Source organism: Hypanus sabinus, chromosome 31 (assembly GCF_030144855.1).
Source record: "Hypanus sabinus isolate sHypSab1 chromosome 31, sHypSab1.hap1, whole genome shotgun sequence".
Lineage (NCBI taxonomy): Eukaryota > Metazoa > Chordata > Chondrichthyes > Myliobatiformes > Dasyatidae > Hypanus > Hypanus sabinus.
The window spans coordinates 3,381,511-3,400,103 of record NC_082736.1 but is presented as its reverse complement, the minus strand read 5'-3'; the positions used below and the strand labels follow the sequence as shown (position 1 = coordinate 3,400,103).

Genomic DNA, 18,593 nt, shown 5'->3' with positions numbered 1-18,593 from the left:
CCAAACCTCACCGAACTCCCTCAGAGAGAGGCAATGGAGTCGATCGTGGGCTCGTGGTCCGTCTCCAGGCTTCTGGCCGTACACTCCTCCGCAAACCTCACCGAACTCCCTCAGAGAGAGCAAGGCATCAGATCGCTTAACTGGCTTCAAACCTACCATTAAAATGTAGATCACAATAAAATAAGTAGTTTTGCGTACTGTCAGCAGGACATTGCTGTTGGTCGTGTTGTTTGCTGGTACCTCTGCTACATCTTGTCTCTGCTATACATACTGCCCACCCGCACTGCACACTCCCCAATCTGGATGGTTGCCGAGAGCAACCATTCGAGGTGATGAGAAACCACAAACTTCCTTCCTAATCGATGTTTGGGACTCTGCCAAAGAACATCTGACGTGGTGTTCAGAGCTTAGCTGTGTCTGGCCAGATTAAATGCATACTATAAATTTGCCAATGGTACAACTGCCGTTGGCAGAGGCAGATCGGCTGGTCGAGTGGTGTCACAACAACAACCTGACGCTCAACATCAGTAAAAATAAGGAATTGATTGTGGACCTCAGGAAGGGGAAGTCGAGGGAGCACACACCAGTCCTCATCGAGGTGTCAGCAGTGGAAAGGCTGAGCAGTTTCAGGTTCCTGGTGTTAACATCGCTGAGGATCTATCCTGGGCCTAACATATCAATGCAGTCAGGAAGAAGGCACGTTAGTGGCAACACGTCATTAGGAGCTTGAGGCACAAAGACTCACGCAAATTTCTACAGATGTACCGTGGAGAGCATTCTGCTATGGAGGCCCCAAAGCACGGGACCGAGAAAAGCTGCAGAGAGTTGCAGACAGAGCCAGCTCCATTATGGGGAGAACCCCCTTCACCATCGACAACGTCTTCAAGAAGGACCCTTACCATCTGGTACACGCCCTCTTCTCATTACTACCATTGGGGAGGAGGTACAGAAGCCAGAACTCACACACTCAATGCTTTTGGAACAACTTCTTCCCCTCCACCATCAGATTTCCAATTGGTCCATGAACTCATAAACACTACAATTGTAGGAAAGATGTCAACAAAATAGAGAGAGTACAGAGAAGATTTACTAGAATGTTACCTGGGTTTCAGCAACTAAGTTACAGAGAAAGGTTGAACAAGTTAGTCTTTATTCTTCGGAGCGTAGAAGCTTGAGTGGGGACGATAGAGGTATTCAAAATTATTAGGGGGATAGATAGAGTTGACGTGAATAGGCTTTTTCCATTGAGAGTAGGGGAGATTCAAACAAGAGGACATGAGTTGAGAGTTGGGGGCAAAAGTTTAGGGGTAATACAAGGGGGAACTTCTTTACTCAGAGAGTGGTAGCTGTGTGGAATGAGCTTCCAGAGAAGTGGTAGAGGCAGGTTCGATATTGTCATTTAAAGTAAAATTGGATAGGTATATGGACAGGAAAGGAGTGGAGGGTTATGGGCTGAGTGCGGGTCAGTGGGACTAGGTGAGAGTAAGCGCTTGGCATGGACTAGAAGGGCCGAGATGGCCTGTTTCCATGCTGTAGTTGTTATATGGTTACAGTGCAAATATCTTCGGCACCTTTGTATGTGCCCAAGACTTTTGCACAGTACTGTATTTGTCACCGTGGAGCGGAGAGTGAGTTTGTAAATCTGGTGGGAGCAAAGGATGTTGGGAATGGTGAGGGTGGGGCACCGCGGGAGGGGTGTGGGACAGGGGGCAGGGAAGGAGTGACAGGGATGGGTACAGACACCAGGGAAGGCCATCTGATTCCAAACAATTGGTTCATTGATCATGACAGAAGGTGATTGATCATGAAATGTCATGAAATTTTGTTTTTATGTGGCAGCGGTATAGTGCAATACATAAAATTACTACAGTCCTGTGCAGAAGTCTTGGGCACTCTAGCTATATACAATATATGTGAATAAGACTTTTGCACAGTGCTGTACCTCACTAGTTTGTTCTCTCGATGCACTATTTATTTTTTCTATAGTTCTTTCGGTAACTTATTTGTGTGGCACTGTCCTGCTGCCAGAGAGCAGCAGGTTTCACTTCAGTGAAAATAAACCCAGCTCAGGTTTGGATTCTAAAATGGCCGCCTCCCAACATCTGGACGAAGTTGCCACCTTTTACCCCTGGCTGCTCATCTCCACTGAGGCAAGAGGAAGCCTGTTGCTGCCCTTCATGGCGGAACTAAAAGCATGCTCCCGTCTTGCCGCTGCCTTCAGGAAGCGGGCACAGAAGCCTGAGGTCCCACATCTCCAGGTTCAGAACTGTCGGGCTCCTGAACCAGCGTGGGTGACTTTACTCAATTCCACAACCTACAGACTCACTCTCACTCACAGCTCGTGAGCTCAATATTATTCATTCATTGATTATTCGGGGTGCTTTTTTTTTTGTATTTGCACAGATTATCTTCCTTTGCACGTTGGTTGGTTGCTACTCCTCGTTTTTGCGTGGTTGTTCATTGATTCTACTCCAGTTCACTGTTCGACTGTGACAGACAGGTCACGGTAGTGTAGTAGAGTAGTTACAGCAGGCAACCCAGTTTCAATTCCTGCCCTTGCCTGTTAGGAGTTTGTCCGCCCTCCTCTAGTTCCCTCCCACAGCACAAAGATGTTTCGGTTCGTAGGTTAACTGGTCACCGTAAATTCTCCCACGGTTAGGCTAGGGGTAGATCAGGGGATTGCTCATTGGCACAGCTCAAAGGGTCGGAAGGGCTGTCCCTCACTGCATCTCAATAAATAAATAAATCTCAAGGTGGTACATGTTAACATACACCACATTGATAATAAACTTACTTCAAACTTTGAATTTTATGAATTGAAACATTCACTGCCTCGCACTGCTCTCTCTAAGCCGGGGGTGGTGCTTCAGGGTTCTAACATCTAACTGTCATTCATTCTTTGGGGCACTCCTCTGTTTTCGTGGATGTTTGTGAAGAAAAAGAATTTCAGGATGGATATTGTATACATTTCTCTGACATTCAATGTGCCTGTTTAAGTATTCTGTTAAACAAGGAGGTGAAGTGCCTTCAGACATTTTACAAATGCAAGTTATTGATATTTTGCCAGATGTAACGAGAACTCTTTCACAATGGGATTAGAAACGGGGTCAGGGTTCTGGAAGAGATTGCTCGTCCTGTTTGCAGATTGTATACAAAGTGGGCTCATGCACCAGAGATTGGACTTGAATGGTCAGGATGGGCTGAATGGCCTCGTTCTCTGCTCTGATTTCAGGGTCACTAACCTTTTTCTACTCCGTGGCAACTGTGACCTCCCTACTTCCTTCTTCTTTGCTCCATTCGCTACTGTGGCCACCGCCCCTCCAGTCAGATTCTCAGCAAGGCTCTGCAAAATGAAAGCAAGCAGTTCAAACACAGAGCCACCTCTGCATTTTGAGCTATTTAAACAAGATGTACCTACAGCAGAAAAAGTTGGGGAGGGGGTGGGCTTTGCAAAGCACAGAAAGATATTCCAAGAGCCAGGAGTTAATGAGAGAAAAACCAGGCCATTATCCTGACAGAGTCAGCCAGAGAACACCACAGCAGGGAAACAGGCCTTTGGCCCATCTAGTCATGTGCAAACTATTATTCTGCCTACTTCTATCGACCTGATCCTGGATCATAAACATCCAGACCCCTCCCATCCATACACTTCTCAGAAATGGTGCAATCCAATCCATAGCCACCACTTCCCCAGGCAGCTCACTCCACACTCGCACCATCTCAGGAGTGAAGAAGCTCCCCCTTAGATTCCCACCACCTTTCACTCTTAACCCATGGCCTCCAGTCCCACTCTCACCCAACCTGAGTGGAAAAAGCCTGTTAGCGTTCACCCTCCCTATAACCCTCATACCTCTATCAAATCTCCCCTCATTCTCCCATGCTCCTGGGAATAAAGCCCTAACCTATTCAACCTCTCCCTACAACTCAGATCCTCGAGTCCTGGCAACATCCTGGTAGCTTTCCTATGTACTCTTCCAATCTTTCCTATAGGTAGGTGATCAGTACTCCAATTAGGCCCCACTAACATCTTATACAACTTCGTCATAACATCCCAACTTCTGTACTCGAATCTGTATTGATGGAGGCCAACGTGCCAAAAGCACTCTTTACAACCCTATCTACCCGTGATGCCATTTTCAAGGAATTATGTATCAGTACTCCCAGATCCCCCTGTTCTATGTTCTTACTGTTAACTTCCAAAATCGCGAGGCTTTCAAAGTACATTTATGTCACCTTATACAATCCTACAGGAGGCGCCTGTTCCTTCTTCAGCAGGCTGGTTTCCTGGTGGAAACCAAGATGAGCGAGCATTGGAGAGGGTCCAGAGGTGGTTCAGGAGAATAATCCCTTAGTCAGGATGACACTAAATGGCGACTCCTTTGTTTGCATCTTCGGAAACAGCTCTATTTCCATCTGTAATATCTCTATTTTTCCCTTTTGAAGACCCTGACCTGGAGTTACACGCTGACCGGTTCTTTGTGGGAATGGGACCCGCTCTTGGGGTGTCACATCCGGCCATTAACTGCCACACTAAGGGCGCAGGCCTCAGAGTTCGGCTCGCCTTTGGAGGCCTAGGGTCTCGGGGCTCTGGAGACGCGCAGATCGAAGGATGGTGTCCCGGACCGGTGTGTCGTGGGAGCTGGAGCATCTTTGGCTGTGTGCCCAGTAACCTGAGATCCTTGGGCATAGAGCTCGAAAAAGCAATGCAACGGACTTGTAGCATCATAAACCGGCGAGTTGTTTGTTGTGTCTCCCCTCTAGCTGTGAAACGGAGACACCTCTTTCTCTGTTATTAGGGAGAGAGAGAGCCTGTGGTATGTCGAATACCAGGTGAATGTGTAGTCTTTGGAGTACTGCAAGTCTGTGTCTTTGCTCATGCTTGAGCGCTCGGTGGCGGGTGCCGATGCCGTTGGGAGGAGGGGGTGCTTGTTGCCTGCTGCCGCTTACGTGTGGGAGGGAGGGGAGCTGGGGGGGCAGGGACTTTGGGGTTGTAACATTTAACTGTCGTTCATTCTTTGGGGTACTCCTCTGTCTTTATGGATGGTTGTGAATAAAGAGCATTTCAGGATGTATATTGTATACATTAAATGTACCTTTGAAATGAAAGGGTTAACATCTGAGGAGCATTTGATGGCTCTGTGCCTGCACTTGCTGAAGTTTAGAAGAATGGGGGAGGATCTCATTGAAAGGGCTAGATAGAGTGGACCTGGCAGAGCAGACTCGATGGGCTGAGTGGCCCGGATCTGCCCACATCTCTTATGGTTTTTTGCAGGCTGACCAGAGTAGCTAGTGTTAGATTGTTAGATCTGATTTCGTATCATGGTGGTTAAGCTGTTGAGTACAACCTGAATTGTGTGAGGGATGGTAAACCAAAAGCAAGTTGTACAGTAAATGAGAGCATTTCATTTTTCTTATCTATTCTGCAACTCAGCTAGTTCCACTATCTCTTGCCCGCAGCTCTGCCCCATGATTGGAATTCCCACCCTTTTAGGAAAGACTCTGGGGGAAGCCCACTCGCCTCGGACAGAAGAGAAACTGCTTCCCTGTTTTGAAGGGGAACTGAAAAAAAATTCATCTTGTATCTGTCAGGCCTTGCCTTCACATTTTCGAAACATCATATCACAATGCTGTTACTTCTCTCGCCGGCACGAGTGAACTTCACTGCCTTTTTGTGGAACTCATGAGAAAATATCAGTACTTACACAGTCAGTCCGAGGACTCTCATGCTTAGCTGAAAGAGAGAAAATACCAATCAGCCAATGGTCCATCCACACTTCCTAAAAAGGAAAATGTTTCTCAGTTAACGTTGGTTTGGAAGAGTTTGACGTGCAGTAGAAGAGGGATCTGGGAACACAACTCCATGCTTCCTTGAAAGTGGTGTCACAGGTAGATGGTGTCGTAAAGAAAGCTTTTGACACACTGACCTTCATAAATCAAAGTACTGAGTACAGGAACACACACAAAATTGCTGGGGGAGCTCAGCAGGCCAGGCAGCACCTATGGAAAAGAGTAACCAGTCGACGTTTCAGGCTGAGACCCTTCAGCAGGACTGGAGAAAAAAAGATGAGAAATCAGAGGGGAGGAAGAAGTACAAGGTAGGAGATGATAGGTGAAACCAGGAAAGGGAGAGGGTGATGGGCAGGTAAGAAACGGAAGTGGAAATGGTGAATTGGTGGTGGAGCAATTACCAGAAGTTCGAGAAATTGATGTTCATGCTATCAGGTTGGAGTCTACCCAGACGGAATATAAGGTGTTGCTCCTACAACCTGAGTGTGCCCTCATCATGGTTGTACAGGAGGCCAAGGACTGACATGTCCAAATGGGAATGGGATGTGGAATTAAAATGGGTGGCCACAAGGAGATCCCACTTTTTCTGGTGGACAGAGTGTTGGTGTCCAGCGAAGCGGTCTCCCAATCTACGTCAGGTCTCACCAATGTACAGGAGGCCACACTGGGTACGGTAGATGACCCTAACAGACTCACAAGTGAAGTGTTGCCTCACCTTGAAGGACTCTTTGGGGTCCTGAATGGTGATGGAGGAGGTGTAGGGGAAGGTGGGAGATTATGGGGAGGGACGAGTGGACAAAAGAGTTGTGTAGAACATCAGTTTCTCGAATTTCCTGTAATTGCTGCCTTCTCCTTCACTATTCCCCATTTTCTTCTCACTTTATCTCCTTACCTGCTCATCACCTCCCTCTGGTGCTCCTTCCCCTTTTCCGCACGGCCTTCTCCAGCCCGGTATGTCTTTTACCAATCAACTCCCCAATTCTTTATTTCATCTCTTCCCCCACCCCCCCGCCTTCTTTCTCTGATTTGTCATCCTTTTCTCCAGTCCTGATGAAGGAAGGGTCTTGACCCAAAAAGCCAACAGTTCACTCTTTTCTACAGATACTGCCTGGCCTGTGGAGTTCCTCCGGCATTTTGTGTGTGTTGTTTGGATTTGCAGCATCTGCGGATGTTGTCTTGATTGGTATTGAGTACAGGAGATAGGATGTTATCTTGAAGTTGTATAAGACCTAATCTGGTGTAATGTGTGCAGTTTTGGTCACCTACCTACAGGAAAGATGTAAATAAGATTGAAAGAGCACAGAGGAAATTTACAAGGATGTTGCCGGGACTTGAGGACCTGATATATAGTGAAAGGTTGAATAGATTAGGTCTTTATTTCCCTGAACGTAGAGAATAAGGAGAGATTTGATCAAGGTATACAAAATTATGAGGGTTATGTACGGAGATGAGGAGGAACTGCTTTTCCTCAAATGAATCTGTGGAATTCTCTGCCCTATGAAGCAGTGGAGGCTACCTCAGTAAATATATTTAAAACAAGGTTGTGTAGATTTTTACATATTTGGGGAAAAGAGTTACGGGGGAAAGGCAGGTAAGTGGGGATGAGTCCATTGCCAGATCAGCCATGATCCTATTGAATGGCAGAGTAGGCTCGACGGGCCGGATGACCAACTCCTGCTCCTAATTTCTTATGTTCTTATAGATAGGGTAAATCCAAGCAGGCTTTTTCCACTGAGGTTGGGTGGGACTATAAACAGAGGTCATGGTTAAGGGTGAAAGGTGAACTGTTTAAGGGGAACATGAGGGGAAACTTCTTCACTCAGAGGGTCATGAGAGGGTGGAACGAGCTGTCAGTGGAAGTGATGGATGTGGGTTCGATTTCAACATTTATGAGGAATTTGTATAGGTGTAATTGCTGGGACTAGGTAGAATAATATTTTGGCACAGACTAGATGGGCCAAAGGGCCTATTTCTGCACTCTGTGACTATTTGACTCTAAAAGTGTACAGTAAATACACTGCTATCTAACTGCTTGAATTATAAAGTTGTTTGTGTAACATTAATTTGACTGCAACCATACACACACTGTACACTTCACTTTGAATTTAGCTTGGAGAAGACTGTACTGGATAAATTAGAAGATTTACAATGCTCTGCATAAAATGAAATTCACCTTATCGGAACCCTAATTGACTGACCACAATTCCTCGACCCCTATTTGTGGGACAGCTTTTCTCAGCATCTCGGCTCCAAGATCACCTCTCTCGTACATTTACCAGCATCTGTCATGTACATAAGATCAAAAGGCATAGGAGCAGAAAGAGGCCATTCACGCTGCTCCACCATTCCATCATTTCTGCGCACAATAGTCTCTAGAGCAGGGTTTTTTATGCCATGGACCCCTAACCGAAGGGTCCGTGGACCCCTGCTCCAGAGTTTACAGAGACCGTTGCAAGAAACAAAAAAAAAGTCCAGTGAGCGGCAGTTCCGTGGGTGAAAACACCTTTTTCATGAGGAAGGTCATAGGAGAATGGCCAGACTGGTTCACGCTGACAGGAAGGTGACAGTAACTCAAAGAACCACACGTTACAACAGTGGGGTGCAGAACAGCATCTCTGAACGCACAACACGTCGAACCTTGAAGTGGGTGAGCAGCAGAAAACCACAAACACATATTTAGTGTCCACTTTATTAGGCACCTCCTGTAATTAATAAAGTTGCCACTGATTGTATAATATCGTATTTCAAATTAAAGTGAACAAATTCACGATTATCAACGTAACATATCTGTCATGTATTTGTCCGACCACTCACCTTTGTTTAAATTGTCAGGAACAATTATTAGCCCTTAGCCATCAGGCTTTTGAACGAAAGAAGATAAATGTGCTTCACTTGTCCCATCACTGAAATATTCCCAGAAGCTGTACACTTACTTTCAAGATTCTTCATCTCACGTTCTCAATAGTGTTTATGGGTTCGATCTCCGTTCAGAAATCTGATGGCTGAGGGGAAAAAGCTGTTCCTGAATCACTGAGTGTGTGCCTTCAGACTTCTGTACCTCCTCCCTGATGGTAACAATGAGAAGAGGGCATGTCCTGGGTGATGGGGGTCCTTAATGATGAATGTTGCCTTTTTGCAACACGGCTCCTTGAAGATAGCCTGGATGTTGGGGAGGCTGGTGCCCATGATAGAGCTGACTGAGTTTACGACAATCTGCAGATTATTTCGATCCTGTGCAGTGCTATGTAGCCTCCTCCCTCATGGGAGGGGACAAACTGTTCGGGAGCAGACTTTCCCATTGGCACTAAACTGGATAGTGGTGTGACGTTCAGAGTTCAGGTTATCCTCACTGGTTCAGGAGCCTGATGGTTGAGGGGTAATAACTGTTACTGATCCTGGTGGTGTGGGACCTGAGGCTCCTGTACCTCCTTCCCGATGGAATCAGTTCAGAGTTGAGGTTATCCTCACTGGTTCAGAAGCCTGATGGTTGAGGGGTAATAACTGTTCCTGAACCTGGTGGTGTGGGACCTGAGGCTCCTGTACCTCCTTCCCGATGGAATCAGTTCAGAGTTGAGGTTATCCTCACTGGTTCAGGAGCCTGATGGTTGAGGGGTAATAACTGTTCCTGAACCTGGTGGTGTGGGACCTGAGGCTCCTGTACCTCCTTCCCAATGGAATCAGTTCAGAGTTGAGGTTATCCTCACTGGTTCAGGAGCCTGATGGATGAGGGGTAATAACTGTTCCTGAACCTGGTGGTATGGGACCTGAGGCTCCTGTACCTCCTTCCCGATGGAATCAGTTCAGAGTTGAGGTTATCCTCACTGGTTCAGGAGCCTGATGGTTGAGGGGTAATAACTGTTCCTGAACCTGCTGGTGTGGGACCTGAGGCTCCTGTACCTCCTTCCCGATGGAATCAGTTCAGAGTTGAGGTTATCCTCACTGGTTCAGGAGCCTGATGGTTGAGGGGTAATAACTGTTCCTGAACCTGGTGGTGTGGGACCTGAGGCTCCTGTACCTCCTTCCTGATGGAATCAATTCAGAGTTGAGGTTATCCTCACTGGTTCAGGAGCCTGATGGTTGAGGGGTACTAACTGTTCCTGAACCTGGTGGTGTGGGACCTGAGGCTCCTGTACTACCTTCCCGATGACAGCAGTGAGAAGAGAACATGTCCTGGGTGGTGGGGCTCCCTGATGATGGATGCCGTTTTCCTGTAACACCTCTCCATGTAGATGTGCTCAGTGGTGGGGAGGGCTTTACCCGTGATGGACGAGTCTGAATTCACTACTTCTTGTAGGATTTTCTGTTCAAAGGCATTGGAATTTCCATGCCAGACTGTGATGCAGCCAGTTAATATACTCTTCACCACACATCTGTAGATGTTTGTCAGAGTCTCTTCCACATCTTTACAGTATCTGCTAAGTGATGCATGCAGGGTCATTACGGGCTAGGATATGCTTTTCTTAAAGTGGTACATGAGGCGAATGTCTATCGATCCAAGACTGGTAAGAGGTACAGGACCCTCGGGTCCCACACCACCAGGTTCAGGAACAGTTATTACCCCTCAACCATCAGGCTCCTGAACCAGTGAGGATAACCTCAACTCTGAACTGATTCCATCGGGAAGGAGGTACAGGAGCCTCAGGTCCCACACCACCAGGTTCAGGAACAGTTATTACCCCTCAACCATCAGGCTCCTGAACCAGTGAGGATAACCTCAACTCTGAACTGATTCCATCGGGAAGGAGGTACAGGAGCCTCAGGTCCCACACCACCAGGTTCAGGAACAGTTATTACACCTCAACCATCAGGCTCCTGAACCAGTGAGGATAACCTCAACTCTGAACTGATTCCATCGGGAAGGAGGTACAGGAGCCTCAGGTCCCACACCACCAGGTTCAGTAACAATTATTACCCCTCAACCATCAGGCTCCTGAACCAGTGAGGATAACCTCAACTCTGAACTGATTCCATCGGGAAGGTGGTACAGGAGCCTCAGGTCCCACACCACCAGGTTCAGGAACAGTTATTACCCCTCAACCATCAGGCTCCTGAACCAGTGAGGATAACCTCAACTCTGAACTGATTCCATCAGGAAGGAGGTACAGGAGCCTCAGGTCCCACACCACCAGGTTCAGGAACAGTTATTACCCCTCAACCATCAGGCTCCTGAACCAATGAGGATAACCTCAACTCTGAACTGATTCCATCGGGAAGGAGGTACAGGAGCCTCTGGTCCCACACCAGCAGGTTCAGGAACAGTTATTACCCCTCAACCATCAGGCTCCTGAACCAGTGAGGATAACCTCAACTCTGAACTGATTCCATCGGGAAGGAGGTACAGGAGCTTCAGGTCCCACACCACCAGGTTCAGGAACAGTTATTACCCCTCAACCATCAGGCTCCTGAACCAGTGAGGATAACCTCAACTCTGAACTGATTCCATCGGGAAGGAGGTACAGGAGCCTCAGGTCCCACACCACCAGGTTCAGGAACAGTTATTTCCCTCAACCATCAGGCTCCTGAACCAGTGAGGATATCCTAAACTGTGAACTGATTCCATCGGGAAGGAGGTACAGGAGCCTCAGGTCCCACACCACCAGGTTCAGGAACAGTTTTTACCCCTCAACCATCAGGCTCCTGAACCAGAATGGATAACCTCAGCCCCCTCGACTCTGACCGGATCGCACAACGCACAGACTCACTTTCACCAACTCTACAACTTGTGTTCTCAGTATTGGAAAAGGATCCTAGTGCTTTCCCAGCATCTGCGACAAATAAACTCTTCTCCAGCTTCCATCTGGGTACAGGTATTCGTAGATAATAACTGACATTTCAATGACAAGCTCTGCCATCCTCTTCAGATATGATAACTGGGCATGTCTAGTCCGGTGGCATTTAAAGCCCCGTCGTCCACCCCTCCTGATTGGTCAGTCATCATTCAATCAGGTTCACGCTGTCCCACCTTGTTTTCAATCGAATTCCAGTTCTTACTTAGAGCGGGACCTTCATTTTTGTTAAAATTCTTTTCCTCTACTAGACTGTTTATTGATCTTTGTTTGTACTTTTTCACTGATGCTATTCCATTTCTGTGAATGCCTGCAAGAAAATGAGCATCAGGGCAGCTGGAATTCAGAAGGATTGGGGGGGGGGGGTGGTGGGGATCTCACTGAAACCTTTCAAATGTTGAAAGGCCCAGACACAGAGTAGATGCGGTAAGGATGTTTCCCATGGTGGGAGAGTCTAGAACGAAAGGGCACAGTTACAGGATAGAAGGGCGCCCTTTCGAAACAGAGATACGGAAGAATTTATTTAGCCAAAGGGTGGTGAATTTGTGGAGGCCAGGTCATCTGGCGCTTTTAAGGCAGAGATTGATAGATTTTTGATTGCATATGGCATCAAAGGTTACGAGGAGAAGGCCAGGAACTGGGGAGGAGACAGAGAAAATGGATCAGCCGTGACCGAATGGCAGAGCAGACTTGATGGGCCGGGTGGCCTAATTCTTCTCCTATCCTTATGGTCATATATAGTGACGTGCACTCAGTAGCCAGTCAGCCGATCATATGGCAGCAACCCAAATGCATAAAAGCATGCAGACATGGTCAAAACATCCATTTTAAAGATTCAAAGTACATTTATTATCAAAGTACATATGCAGTGTACAGCCCTGAGATTGGTCTTCCCACAGGCAGCCCTGAATCAAAGAAACACCATGGTACCCATTCAGAGAAAGCAACATGCAAGAAAACGAACAAATCGCACAAATGGCAAAAAACACAGAATAGAAAACATCACAGTACCATTGAAACAGTTGTTGTTCAGACCAAGCATCAGAATCGGGAAGAAATGCGATGAAAGTGACTCTGACCGTGGGGCCAGATTTGAGTATCTCAGAAACTGCTGATTTCCTGGGATTTTCATGCAGAGTTTACTGAGAATGGTGTGAAAAACAAAAAACAAAATCCAGTGAGCGGCAGTTCTGTGGGTAAAAATACCTCGTTAATGAGAGAGGTTCACGCTGACAGGAAGGTGACAGTAACCCAAGTAACCACACGTTACAACAGTGGTGTGCAGAAGAGCATCTCAGAACACAGGATGGGCTACAGCAGAAGGCCGCTCAGTGGCCACTTTATTGAGTACAGGAGGCATGTCCAGAGCAGCATCTCTGAATGCACCTTTTGAACCTTGAAGTGGATGGGCTGCAGCAGCAGATCACAAAGGAGTTCCTTCCCTGTATCTAGTAAACTGGCCACTAAGTGTTTATGCACTTCCTTAATAAACTTACTTTGAATGATTAGGGCTGGGATAGTCTCCAACTGAAGGCAAGAATATCGATTTCTCCTTCCAGTAAAAAAAATTCCCTCTTCTATTCGCCACTCTGGCCTCTTACCTCTTCTCACCTGCCTATCATGTCCACCTGGATATCCTCATCCTTCTCTTTCCCCTATAGTCCACTCTCCTCTCCTATCAGACCCCTTCCTCTCCAGCTCTTCATCTTTTCTCCACACCTGCCTTCACCTATCACCTTCTAGCTGTCTTCCTTCCCCGTTGTGTCTTTAATATTTCAGAAATATTTGAGCAACCTTGTATATATGCTGCTGATTAGTTCAAAGTAAGATTTATTATCAGAGTACATCTGTGTCACCACATGAGATTGTTTCTCCTGTGGGAATGCTCAGCAGACCTATAGAACAGTAAACAGGATCAATAGACAACAAACTGTGCAAATGCAGATAGAAGTAAATAGCAATAAATAATGAGCATGTCCTTAAATGAGTATAGTTATCCCCTTTTATGATGGCTGAGGAGTAATAACTCTTCTTGAATCTGGTGGTGCGAGTCCTGAGGTACCTGTACCTTCTACCTGATGGCAGTGGTGAGAAAAGAGCACGGCCTGGGTGGTGAGGATCTTTAATGCTGGATGTGGCTTTCCCACAGCAACGTTTCATGTAGATGTGCTCAATGGCTGGGAGGGCTTTACGCATGATGTACTGATTAAACATTTGGTGTTCCTTTAAATAATTAATTATGGGTTATATGTAAAAATAAATTAATTGCATGCATCATCACACTACCACGTGATATGTGCACACCTCACTGAAGTAAACATGAAGTTGGACCTCTCATGTCATCCTTTGAGTTGGCTCAATGCTTCAGAGCTACAAAACATAACATTCCCTCCCCCTTCCTTTCCAACCCTGAAGAAGGGACTCAGCCCAAAATGCCAACTGTTTACTCGTTTCCAGAGATGCTGCCTGACCTGCTGAGTTCCTCCAGCATTTTGTGTGTTGCCAAGGATTTCCAGCATTTACAGACTTTCTCGTGTCTATGAAATGTTTCCCTTGCCAGTCATGCCCTGAACAAAATTAAACTAACCAGTGAGGGAGAAAGTACAAAATGACTTACTAACATGATGTGGGAAAAGTGCTGGGTCTTGTCTGAACTATTTTCATCTTGAAACATGCATGTGGTTTATTCTGTAGCTTGCCCTGGCTTTGGTTGTGCAACACTCTGACTGCCGTGCAGCAACACGGATTAAAAATAACACCTCAGAGGGCAACTGAGCTGAACCGGAGAGTACAGTTTCAGTTCCTAGTATGAGCTGAATGGATTTCACCCAGGCAGCAATGGAAACAACTACTGCCTCTCAACTACCAGGCTCTCGAACCAGAGTGGGTAACTTCACTTGGCCATCATTGAAATATTCCCACGTCCTCAAGGACTCTTCATCTCATATTCTCAACATTTATTGCTTCTTTATTCCTATTATTTCTTTCTGTTTGTATTTGCACAGTATGTTGTCTTGTCTGCACTTGCTGAATGGCCCAAGTTGGTGCAGTCTTTCATTGATTCTGTTCTGGCTATTATGATACAGATTTAATGAGTATGCCCGCAAGACAATGAATCTCAGGGTTGTATATGATGACATCTATGTACTTTGCTAATAAATTTATGTTGAACTATATTGCAGCCTACCACGATGCTAGATACACGTAGTGCCGTGCTCGGCTTACTTTGCCACACTCCTGCTTGCTTGATGGCTATAGCTGTGAGCGATGCAGCAGGCCTAGAGGTTACAAATGATTCAATGCAGCTGATGGTTCAATGGGAGACCTGGTCTTGAGCCGGTGGGTGTTTTTAACCTGTTCCATTTAGCGTAAAAGTGGTGCCTCAGTGCTTCCCATCATGATCGTGGCTGTTTTCTCATTGGGAATACAGGACTTTGTCTCCACAAGACCACCCCCACCAACATGTCATAAGCAGTTCCATCCTTGAGGGGAAGAAATCAAGTCCAAGATCTGCACCTCTATAGTACCCTGGTTAGACCACACTTAGAGTACTGTGTTCTGTTCTGGTCGCCTCATTATAGGAAGGATGTGAAAACTTTAGAGGGTGCAGAGGAGATTTACCAGGAGGCTGCCCAGGCTAAAGAGTGTAAGGAAAGAGTTAACTGTGATTCCTCCGTGGCTGATGCTGAAATAAAATGGAAGTTTGTAAGACAAAACCGTGTTAGCTTGATGTGGGATTGTTTGGAGAAAGTACAAGACAAGCGGTCTACAACAAGTGTTTGAGAAAGTTAAAGGAGTACAAGTCTACAGCCATAATAGTGAAAAATGGTGAAAAACATGCTTTTCATGGGAAGGTGAGTTCATTGTCCAGGTGCAGGGACTAAATGCATGGAAATAAGGGCTTTTGAAACCGTTCCTGGTTCAGGGGGAGAGTCTTGTCCTTGGCTCGGTCATGGCTGGTGACTAGTGGTAAGATAGGGAACTGTACGTTGAGAGAGACAGAGTATGTTGAGTCACAGTGAGACTCAGACAGAGTGTGAAGTTGTCAGATGTGGCTCCCTCCAACACTGAGATCGGTTTGTTTGGTGGATGATCGGTATTACTTTGATTTCTGTACTGCTACTCCTGTAGACATTTATTTTTCCATCTGTATTGAAATTGTAATGGCTTTAATAAAGTGTTTTGTTTTAACACATGTGCTGTCTCTCCTTTGTTTGTGAAACCAGGAAAGAACACATGACAAATTTTAAAACAATTTTCATTAGAGGGTATGTCTTTTGAAGATGGCTTGAGTGAGCTTGGGCTTCTCTCTTTGGAAGGGAGAGGGATGAGAAGTGATTTGATAGACGTGTGTTTCAGATAACCCGAAGTCAAGTTTATTGTCTTCTACACAAGTGCATGTATGCACAGGTGCTTTGAAAAATTTACTTGTAGCAGCATCGCTGTCATATGGTGTCAGAGAAGCAGCGTTCACCCTTAAACTATACGCAATATTCTGATTTGGAGGGAGTTGATGATCCTACTGCCAGTCTATCCTTTCCTGGGTTCATAGCTATCTAGTGAAGAATTCTTTCCGAGTTTGATACTTCGATAATGAATGAACCTTTGAAAGTTTGCTTGTCAGGAGTGCTGGAAGGACTAGAAGGGTGTCGGTAAATAAATAAACACACGGTCTCACTGGAGAACTGAAAGAGAAGATCAGCAGAGCAAAGGATTAGGATCCTCTTTACAGGACAATAGCTATACGGAGAGGCGGTCACGCTCGGAGCTGTTGGAGGCTGAGAGGCAACCTGATAGGAGAATGTAAACATGGGATTCTGCAGACGCTGGAAATCCAGAGCAACGCACACAAAATGCGGGAGGAACTCAGCAGGTCAGACTGCATCTACAGAGGGGAATAAGGAGTCGACGTTTCAGCCCAAGGGCATTCATCAGGACTGGGAAGGAAGGGGAAAGACACCAGAGTAAAGAGCTTATAAAATAAGGTGTCTATAAAATTACCAGAGGCATATGTAGTCAGTTTTTTTTCAGGATGAACATGTCAAGTACTTTAAGGTGAGAGGGGGAAAGTTTAAAGGAGATTTTTGGGATAAGTTTGTTTTTGAATACCGAGAGTTGTTGGTACCAGGGGAGGTGCTGGAAGCAGTCACAATAGTGCCATTGAAAAGGGATTTGGACAGGCGCACAGACTGGTAGAGAATAGAGCAGGCATTCCCAACCTGCAGTTGCTTAAAGGTATTGGTCCACAGCGTAAAAATAGTTTGGGAACCCCTGGAGTAGAGATATGGATCAGATTGGAATGGGGTCAGCACATACACGGAGGGCTGAAGGGCCTGTTCTGTGTTCGATGAATATTCCAATCCTAAGAACCACGTTTAGTGAAACATGGAACACACTTGCTTAAGAGGTGAGCGTAGTGGGTGTGCAGGAACAGGGCACAGTGGATTCTAGTCACTTGGGTGTTAGCTCCCTTTTCTGGAACCTTTCTCTATATACAACACTGAGCAAAAATCCTAGACACGAATACTGTGTTTGTCAACGTGGAGCAGAGAGTGAGTTTGTAAATCCAGCGAGAGCAAAGATTCTCCTGGGAATGGTGAGGGGTGTGGGACAGGGGGCAGCGAAGGAGTGTCAGGGGTGGGTACAAACACACCCAACCCTGAGACACCAGGCAAGGTCATTTGATTCCAAACAATCGGTTTATTGATCATTACAGAATGTCTCTCTGGTGCTTCCCTCTCCCTCTCCCTTTTCCCAACCATGATTCCCCTCTCCCTGCCCCAGAATCAGGTTTATCATCACTCACTTGTGTCATGAAATTTGTTTTGTTTTGTAGGAGCAGTACAGTGCAATATGTAAAATTACTATAGAACTACGCAGAACTCATAGCTATATATATGTGCCTGAGACTTTTGCTCAGTACTGTGTGTCCTTGATGGTGGTAGTTGCATTGGGCAGTTTTGACTACCTATTGTACAATGTGACCTGTTGCAGCTTGTCAGGATGCTCTGTACTGCGTGCCTGTAGAACGATGTGCGAAATCCAGCTCTCCTGATTGCGTTCTGGGACTATGAGAGATTATGAGAGAGGTGCACTCCCAGCAGTTTGAAATTGCCCTCATTTTGCACCGCTGTGCTGAGGTGTGAGTGGAGTGAGTTGTCCTGCAGTCAATAAACATCTCCTTTACAACAGGTCAGCCCCATCTATCGAAATGAATGAACAGTCCCTGCTTTGGGCCGAGACCCTTCTTCAGGACTAGAAGATGCTAAAATAAAAAGGTGGAGGGGGGAAGGGAAGGAGGATAGCTAGAAGAATCTTTGTCTTATTGACATTGGGGAAAAGGCTGCTTACCTGACACCAGGCCTTGAGCTCTTCCACCTCCTCTGCGTAGGCCGTCCCAGATTGAAGGTGAGGGTAGTTCTCATATCAGGTCACATCACAGACCATAAGATTGGAGTAGAATAAGGCCATTGGTCCCATCGAGTCTGCTCCGCCATTTCATCATGGCTGATTTATTATCCCTCTCAAGCATATTCTTCCCGTAACCTTTGGTACCCTATCAACCTCCGATCTAAATGTACCCAATGACTTTGCCTCCACAGCTGTCCTCTTGATCTGTGTCTCTTATCATCTTGTACACCTCTATCAAGGCACCTCTCATCCTACTTCACTCCAACGAGAAAAGCACAACCTCACTCAACCTATCCTCGTAAGATACACTCTCTAATCCAGGCAGCATCCTGCTGAATCTCCTCTGCACCCTCTCTAATCCAGTCAGCATCCTGGTGAATCTCCTCTGCACCCTCTCTAATCCAGGCAGCATCCTGCTGAATCTCCTCTGCACCCTCTCTAATCCAGTCAGCATCCTGGTGAATCTCCTCTGCACCCTCTCTAATCCAGGCAGCATCCTGGTAAATCTCCTCTGCGCCCTCTCTAATCCAGGCAGCATCCTGGTGAATCTCCTCTGCACCCTCTCTAATCCAGACAGCATCTTGGTAAATCTCCTCTGCACCCTCTCTA

At 46.3% G+C, this 18,593-nt stretch overlaps 1 protein-coding gene across 3 annotated transcripts in view; it reads right to left on the bottom strand.

Moving 5' to 3' along the window:
• Positions 1-18,593, bottom strand: part of LOC132383649 (membrane-anchored junction protein) — a 91,389-nt gene that overhangs the window by 24,036 nt on the left and 48,760 nt on the right. For all 3 annotated transcript variants that reach the window (XM_059954844.1, XM_059954845.1, XM_059954843.1), the window contains exons 6-7: positions 5,703-5,731; positions 3,243-3,343 (exon numbers count right to left, since the gene is read on the bottom strand). In XM_059954844.1, the coding sequence (XP_059810827.1) occupies positions 3,243-3,343; positions 5,703-5,731 (130 nt within the window). The remainder of the gene's footprint in view (positions 1-3,242; positions 3,344-5,702; positions 5,732-18,593) is intronic.